At 38.7% G+C, this 9,224-nt stretch overlaps 1 protein-coding gene across 1 annotated transcript in view; it reads left to right on the forward strand.

Annotated features, from left to right (window-relative positions):
• Positions 1-5,081: 5,081 nt before the first annotated feature.
• LOC102875794 (40S ribosomal protein S11-like) overlaps positions 5,082-9,224 on the forward strand; it is a 6,105-nt gene continuing 1,962 nt past the window's right edge. Inside the window, exon 1 of the mRNA XM_006888399.1 lies at positions 5,082-5,090. Coding sequence (XP_006888461.1) covers positions 5,082-5,090 — 9 coding nt within the window. The remainder of the gene's footprint in view (positions 5,091-9,224) is intronic.

Below are 9,224 nucleotides of genomic sequence, written 5' to 3' on the forward strand. Positions count from 1 at the left end.
CAATATTATATGCTTGTAGTTAACATCTCAGAACAAATTCTGTGTTCAAATTTTGATAAATTTTTATTCTTTTTAATACAAGTAAACCTGGCTCTTTGTACCCCATCATATTCACAAAGAGAATTTCATGATGTGTTTTAATATGCTATTGGATTCATTTAACGACCATTCATTTAGGATGTTTGCGATCATTTTCATAAGTCAACATGGGTCTGCATAAATAAGTTCAAACCAAACTAACTTAGAATTGATTCTCACTCATAGCAATTCCAGAGGGTAGAATGTTGTTACTTGCTGTCTAGTCAGAAATGCCCCATAGCTGACATTCAGCAGTTTTCAGAGGCAGTTAATTGCACAGGAGAAAATTGCCCAGCCTTCTTCCACAGAGCAGCTGGTGGATTTGAACTATGTACCTTTGGAATTGCAGCACAGCTTGCACTAGACCACCAAAACTGCTTAATAGAGTTTCCAAGGATGTAAATCTTTACAGAAGCACAAAGTGGCCAGTGGGAGTTTGAATAAGCAACCCTTTGGTGTGCAGCTAAGCAGCTGGCCACTTTGCCACCAGGACTCCTCCTCTGAATACACACAGACATATTTGAGTGACAAAGATCAACACTTACCCAATCATGCTCACTCAACTCCCTGCTGTCAAGTCAGTTCTGACTCACAGTGACCTTCCTTCCATCAGGTTTCCAAGACCATGAATCCTGACAGGAGGATCATGTCCATCTTTCTCCTGCAGAGAAGCTGATGTATTCAATCCAGAGTAGTGCAGCTTTTAAGCTAGCAGTAAGACTTGCTATGGATTATGCCATGTACCTATCTAGAAATTTACACGTATATCTGCATATCTACATCTATATAAATTGGCTATATATATTGCTAAGGGTAGGTAAAGTTTTACAAAAGTCCGTGTGTGGTATGTGTGTAGTTGTTATTATTGTGTACCATAGAGTTGGAATTGATCCATAACTGACCCTCTGGGGGGGTTTTCAGAGACAGCAAAGTGGCTGACCAGGGTCCAGACTACTCTATTTCTCCCCTCTTTTCTTATTTCTGCTTTTCACCCACAACCATTGTTTTATTAGGTACAGTCGAGTTAACTACCACTCATAGTGGCCTTATGAACAACAGATCTGAACCCTCCCCTCCCCTGTGCCATCCTTATCAGCTCTATTGTACTTGAGTTCTTTGTTACAGTCACTGTGTCAATTCATCTTCTTAGGAATCTTCCTCTCTTTCTCTGACCCTCCACCTTTCCAAGTATAATGTCTTTTTTTTCAGGGACTGGCCCCTCCTCACAACAGATCCCAAGTGTATGAGATGAAGTTTCATCATCCTTGCCTCTAAGGAGCACATTGGTTCAGTATTTTCTCCAAGACATGTTAGTTTGTCCTTTTGACAGTCGGTGCTCTTATCGAACACAACTACAAGGCCTCAATTCTTCTGTCATCCTTTTTCTTGTCCAACTTTCAGATAAATAGCAAGATTTTACTTACATATACTAATAGTATTGTCTGACAATTTCTGTTGAACATCTTTTTTTGAAAAGTAAAGATATGTGATCTCTGACAGTCGGCTGGCCAGGTAGCTTACTCACAGCTAGACTTGGGTAAAACCTCACGTCATTAAACTGCAGTAAATTGTTCCAGGTATTATCATATCCAGTTCTTTCCTTGCACAACTGATTCTTGGACAGAATATTTACATCAGGCTCCCTGAAAAGCTTAATTTAGAAAATGCTTATGCTGGTCCCATGTGTATGCAGATTAGAAAAGCAAGTTCTTTTGAAACAGTTTTTCAACTGACACTTTGGAGATCAAATGAGAACCTCATGACTGATCACTCAATATTTTGTAAATATCACTCAATTGGGAAAACGATCTGTATGTCTCAATTGGAAAAATTCCTGGTACTTCTGTATTTAAGCTCTTTCCTTCTTCCAGTACTTTGGAGCATATGTATAGTGGTTTCCTCTGTAAATTGCCCAGGTCAAATTGCTCTATTCTTCCATCAACTTCACTGCTTTTCAGTTTACAGAGTGTTGGGTCTTTTATTATATGATGTTTTTAGTGTCAGAAACAGGATATTGATGGTGTATTACCTGCTGTGACCCCTGAGGAGTTGAGGACCCAGGTCCTGGTACCATAACTACCTTCACAAAGTCTCAGGAGTTGCTGCCAGATAAACTGCTGCTCAGATCCAAGCTTTGTCTTCTTTGCGTTAGAGCTTTTCAAACTGAAAGAAGGATTTGTTTCTGTTACTAAATTTCCTTTACCAGGATACTAACTTGAATTTATGACTAATTAGACTCCATACTAAGGCTTCCAGAGGCAAGTTATTTCGGAAATGGATGTCACTCCTGCTTCCAACCTTGTTTTAATCGGGGAGCTCCACCAAACACTGTCCACCATGGGTGACCATTATCGCATTTGACACATCAGTGTCACAGTGTTTAGCATCACAGCAACCACGAGTTATTTCTGTACAGCAAATGGACAGACCAGTGCTATACAACTTAGAAGAATGTTTGACCAAAAACAATTAAAACCAGGCCTGAGGGCTGCAGACTAAAATTACCCATTTTTGGCTTGGTAGCATCACTTTCTGTCCCCTAAGCCAACAGAGCTCTCTCGTTGTTGTTGTTGTTGTTGTTAAGTGCTGTCGACTCATAGCGACCCTATGAATGAAAGACCTGAACACTTGTATAACTTTCATCCTTTCTCCAAGTTCATAGGGTTCCCGCAGGCATGCTATTTTTTAATTGGATGCCACTTCTGTTTCCAAGCTTGTTTTAATTGTGGAGCTCCACCAAACACTACGGGTATGTTTTGACCTTAGAAATTCCAGAAATTACCCTACTGAAGTGATAACAGCAATTCTAATTTGCAAAGGAGCAGAGAAATTCTGAGGTTATTCCTTAAAAGAAATGGTCCCTAAACTGATTTACCATATTGTCTCACCTACAACTAAGCTCAAAAACAGACACTTTCTCTTAAGAGAAATTTGTTCATCAAGAGCAAATTATTGTCGTTATTAAGTGCCACTGAGTTGATTCTGATGCAGTTATCTCGAGTGACAAGAGTGAAACAGGTTTCCAATCTTTAGCTTCCATAAATCAGCATGGTACTTAAAACAGCCAAACAAAACCAAAAAAACTGACTCCAGTTAGCAGTTAACATACTTACATTCTATACCCAGTGCTAGCAAAACTTCAATGCTGATCCTTCCGGATAACTCCAAATGTCTAACCACCTGGATTATACAAATGAGCCAATAATACTCAGTCTTGCTATTTGGTAAGTTACTCATTGAATTGAAAAATGTTGAGGGTTCTAACAAATTATTCTCATAAAATGCATAACTTTTAGATGGCTAAGTATATACCAACTTGATATGTGAGATAAGCTGATCTGGAGGTAGTCCAAGGCTAGTGAATCAATTACTGCTTGTACATTATGTGCATCGTCCTCCTGATTCCTGGGAATGACTATGAGACCTGGTACCTTTCTTCTGGAAGCCCTATGAACTTGGAGATACAATGAAAGTTATACAAATGATCAGGTCTTTCATTCATAGGATAGCTATGAGTTATTTACAACTTGATGGCACTTAACAACAACAACAACAACAACATCATAGAGCTTAGTTGGCCAAGTGGACAGAAAGTGACGCTACCAAGCCAAACAGAGGTGATTTTAATCTGTGGCACTCAGGCCTGGTTTTAATTGGTTTTGGTCAAACATTCTTCTAGGTGGCATAGCACTGGTCTATCCATTGCTGTACAGAGGTAACTCATGGTTGCTGTGATACTGAACACTATGACACTGATGTGTCAAATGTGATGATTACTCATGGTGGACAGTGTTTGGTGGAGCTCCTTGATTAAAACAAGCTTGGGAGCAGAAAGCGCATCCACTTCTCAAATAGCTTGCCTCTGGAAACCCTATGAACTTGGAGAAACGATGACAGTTATACAAGTGTTCAGGCCTTTTGTTCATAGGATCGCTATGAGTTGTCTACGACTGAAGGGCACTTAACAACACCAACGATACTAAGGTTCCTCAGAGTCTGTCAAGCTCCCAAATGTGGGCACTGGTTCAAGCAAGTAAAAGCTCTTGGAGTACACACCAGAAACTGAAAGACAGATTTGAAAAGATTGGTTCATACATGAGATGGGCCAGATGCACGATGTTGCTATGTGCATAAGAGAATTCTAACACAATAAAGGCACATAGTAATACCAAACACAGACAAAGCACTGGGGCAAATTCCTCAGAGGAACTTTTCTCTGCTTCTAGGAAAGGCAAAGTCTCAGCTTATATGTTTTAAGTTATTCACATGTCATTTATTTCTGTTTTGCATATGAATTCTTCCAATCTTTCAAGATTACTAAAGCCACATATACAGGCAATTTTGAAATTCTCCCTGGAATTCACATATGCTATGTGAACAAGCATTTTGGCCCTTCAACATGCTTGTTATCTGTATAGCATAAAGTTGGAAGGTTGTTCTGAGATCCTTTCAATTTCTCTAAATTCAGTTTCTGCATGTTGTTGTTATGTGCTGTCGAGTCGCCTGTGACTCATAGCAACTCTATGTACAACAGCTCTAAACTTTGCCCTATTTTGTGCCAATCTTATAGTCTCTGACACACCTACCCTCATTAACCCACCCACCGAATCAATCCATCTCATCGAGGGTTTTCCTCGCCTGTGCTGTCCCTCCATCTTCCCAAGCATGACATCACTCTCCAAGGACTGGTCCCTTCTTGAAACATGTCCAAAGTATGTGAAATGAAACTCCAGAATCCTTGCATAGTAAATAGAAAAATAAAGATTTGAGATAAAACAATCTTAACATTGTTGTTACCACATCAGCTACAACTCATAGCAACCATATGAACAACAGGTCTTACCATTCCTTTACCCTGTGCCATCTTCATGATTTCCACTCTGCTCAAGCTCATTGTTTCAGTCACTGTGTCAATCTGTCTCATTGAGGCATCTTCTCTTTCTCTGATCCCACATCTTTTCCAGAATGATGTCTTTTCACAAGGATTGGCACCCCCTGACAACATGTCTAAAGTATGAGCTTCACTTTGCCTCTAAGGAACACTCTGGGTGCATTTCATCCTAAACAGACTTGTTTATTTGTCTGTCCATGAGATATTCAACATGTTTGTCTCCAACCCCACAATTTAAAGGCATAACTTATTCTTTTGCCATCCTTATTCATTATCCAACTTTCAGATAACACAGGAAGCAATTAAAAACACTATGACTTGGATCAGATACATTTTTGTTTTTAAACTGACATCATTACTCTTTAGTACTCTGGAGAGGTCCTGGACAGCAGATTTTCCCAATGTAACACATTTTTTCATTTCTTGACTGTGGCTATCACGGGTTTTGATTGTGGATTCAAGTTAAAATGAAATAATTGACGATTTCAATCCTTTCTCCATCTATCCATGATGTTGCCTAATGGTGAGGAGTTTGGTCTTCTAGAGGAGATGTAATCCACAGTGAAGACTGCAGTCTTTGATCTTCTATAGTGTTTCAAGTCTTCTTCACATTCTGCAAGCAAGCTTGCGTAATCTGCCTAATGCAGGTTGTTTATCAATCCTCCTCCAATCCTACATTCTTATTTACAGAATAGATAATGGATAAAAGATACAACAAACACACAGCTTTCCTGATTTTAAACCATGTGCTGCATCCTCATTCTGTTCAGACAACTGTTTCTTGATCTTCATCTATGTATAGATTTTAGCATGAGTGTAATTAAGTGTTCTGAGAATTCCATTCTTCTTGATATTAGCCATGTTTGTTATAATACACCCAGCCAAATGCCTTTTTTCAATAAAATACCAGCTAATATTTTTCTGATGTTCTCTGCTTTTAACCAATATACATCTGACACTAGCAATGATATCACTGCTTTCATGGCTTCTTCTGAATCCAGTTTTAATTTCTGTTCAGTCCCTTCCTTGCATAACTGGGATCGGGAAGGAATATTTACCGCAGGTCCCCTGAAAAACTTATTTTATAAAACTCTTATGATGGCCCCAGTTGTCTGCATGTTAGAAAAGTAAGTTATTTATAAATGCTTATGGTTTTTTGACAAACACTTTGCAGATCTAGTTATATTTCTGACAGTTTCCTATTGATGCTTTATTCCAGTTATTTTTTAATAATCCGTAAGATTTGTATATATTTATTTTTGTGAAGATTTCCCCAGCCTTTCCTTCATTGACAGTATGTTTCATATAATCATTCCTATACATTCTGTTTTATAAAATTAATCACTATTGACTATGCCCACTATTACGCTATCTTTTCAGGCTCCACTGGATCTTTCCCATTCCCTTTATCCCTTCAGTCCACCCACAAATTTGTGTGACTCTGTGATTTCCTCCCTCCTCATCCTCACCCCTCTTCTCCCGCTCCTTTTCTGGTTGAACCCATATGTTTTGCTAGTTATCCTTCTTTGTGGTACACTCACATGATGGAATACCATGCAGCACTCAGGAGTAACAATTTTGAAAAATACTACATAACTTGAGGGACACTGAAGAGCATTATGCTGAGTGAACTAACTCAGTCTCATAAGGACAAATACTGCATAAGACCATTATTGTAAAAATCAGAAGGTAGCTGTCTTCCAAGTTTCTTAGCATAGGCTACTCAGTATGTCCAAGGCTGTATGTATCTTTGGAAGCATGTAAACTGGTATTTCATCAATTCTTTAAACCACCCCCCCCCATTGCCTTTAGTAAAACTTGGACTTCTTTCTTCATTATCATTGGTTCTTGGTAACATGCTACTTCCTGAAACGTTCCTGTATGGACCAATTCTTTTTGGTGATTGTATATCCTTTCCCTCTTTATTGCATGCTTCCTGCCATCAACCAATTATTTTGCCCACAGAATCCTTCAGTAAGGAAACCCAGGGCTTAAATTTGTTCTTCTTTTCATTCAGCTTGAAAAATGCCACGCATGTTTTTCCCTTTTGGTTTTCTAACTCCTGCCCTTTTTCTATTTCCTTATTATATTTTGCATTCTCAAGCTGCCCATTGAAACTTAGCTTAACAATCTAACTTCAGCATTTCTTCTCTTTGTTTTGGTCTTTATGTGTTCTATGACACGTTTTAAAGTTTCTTTTTAAGTCCATGTTGGTCTTTTTTCTTCTCCTTTGTCTTTGTAATTCTCTTCTGTATTCTCGATGTATTGTGTCCTTGATGTCATCCCATGGTTCTTCTGGTCTTTGGTCATTTGTTTCTAGAGGATCTAATCTAGTCCTTTTAAGAAAATAATTGGACTTTTATTTAACAATCTTAATTGTCAACTTAGGGTTTTCTACCAGCTTGGAGAGCAAAAACTTTCACAAGCTTGCAAGGAGTGATCAGTCCTTGGAGAGGGACATTATGCTTGGGAGGGTGGAGGGACAGTGCAAGAAAGGAAGACCTTCAATGAGATGGAATAATTCAATGACTGGGGTAATGGAGGTTGGTGTGTCAGAGACAATAAGATTGGCATGGAATACAGTAGGGTTCAGAGCTGTTGTACATAGGGTCACTATGAGTCGCTAGTGACTCTACGACACTTAACAACAACAACAATCCTTATTCTTCATTTTCAACTTTTACATTCCAGTTACCAATTATTAATTGAAGCATCTTGATAAGATTCCTGTTATTCCACCTTAATGATGTTCCATAGCTAATCATTCAGCCAGTTTGCAGAGACAGTAAATCACATGGGAGGAGACTGTCAATTTTTCTCTCAAAGAGCAACTATTGCATTCAAACCACATGCTTTTGGGTTGACAGTGCAGTTCCTTATCTCTAAACCACAAACCTCCCTATTCAATCTTAATTTTTGTTGTTGTTGAGTACCAAACTGACCCACAGCTGACCTTCCAGTGGGTTTTTAGAGATAATTAATTGCACAGGAGGAGATTACCCATCCTTTTCTCACAGAGCAGCTGGTGGCCTCGAACTGCTTACTTTTGAAATTGCAGCTTCTTTCCACTAGGCCATAAGACTCCCTATTAGGTTTCCTAGTTTTACTTGTACCTAGAAATTCACAGATATGGGGGCATCAGGACTGAAGGAAGACTAATCAACAGCCTGTGTTATGCAGATAACACAACCTTGCTTGCAGAAAGTGAAGAAGAATTGACGCACATACTCTAGAAGACCAATCTGGACTACGCCTGGATCAATATGGATTATATCACTCTGGATTATATCCCAATATCAAGAAAACCAAATTCTCACCATCAAACCAATAGCCAACATCTGATATAGGAAGAAAGATTGAAATTATCAATTATTTAATTTTACTTGAACCCAGAATCAACACCCATGGTTTTAGCACTCAAGAAATCAAAAGATACGTTACACTGAGGAAATCTGCTGTCGAGGACCTCTACAGAGTACAAAGATTAAAGACTAAAGTGTACTTAGTCTAAGCCATGGTGTTTCAATTGCTTCTTAGGCATGTGAAAGTTGGAAAATGAATAGGATGACAGAAGAATCAATGTCTTTGAATTGTTGTTTTGGTGAAGAACACTGAATATATCATGAACTACCAAAAGGACAAACCAGTTTGTCTTGTAAGAAGTACAACCAAGGTGCTTCTTAAAAGTAAGGGGGTGAAACTTCTCATATACTGATGTTGTCAGAAGGGGCCAGTCCTTGGAAAAAAAGCCACCACACTGGAAAAGGTGGAAGCTCAGCAAAAGAGAAGACTTTCAAGAAGATGATTGACACAGGGAATGTGACAACAGGCTTGAGCACTACAGAGGTGAGGCTGGTGCAGGATAGGACATTTCACATCTGTTGTTCACAGAGTTGTTATGAATAGTAGTTGACTCAATGGCACTTAACAACAACAACACCCCTAAGACTAAGAAACCATTAGGGTTCTTAGGACTTTGTGGCTACTATAGAACTTAGATCAATATTTTTTCCTTGTTAGCCCAACACCTATATAAATATTTGAAAGCTTCCAAACTAGATTCTTTTCAAATTATAGTGGAAGATCACAGGGTCATAAAGAAATTAGAAAAACAACTATGAGATATTATCTCACCCCAGTAAGAATAGCAAAATTTAACAGAACAGCAAGCAAGAAATGCTGGTGAGGTTGTGGAGAAACTGGAACCCTTATTCACTGTTGGTGGGAGTGTAAAATGGTGCAACCACTGTGGAAG

The sequence above is a fragment of the Elephantulus edwardii genome, unplaced genomic scaffold (genome assembly GCF_000299155.1).
Source record: "Elephantulus edwardii isolate Elephantulus edwardi_28Jun2011 unplaced genomic scaffold, EleEdw1.0 scaffold00066, whole genome shotgun sequence".
NCBI classification, from domain to species: Eukaryota; Metazoa; Chordata; class Mammalia; order Macroscelidea; family Macroscelididae; genus Elephantulus; species Elephantulus edwardii.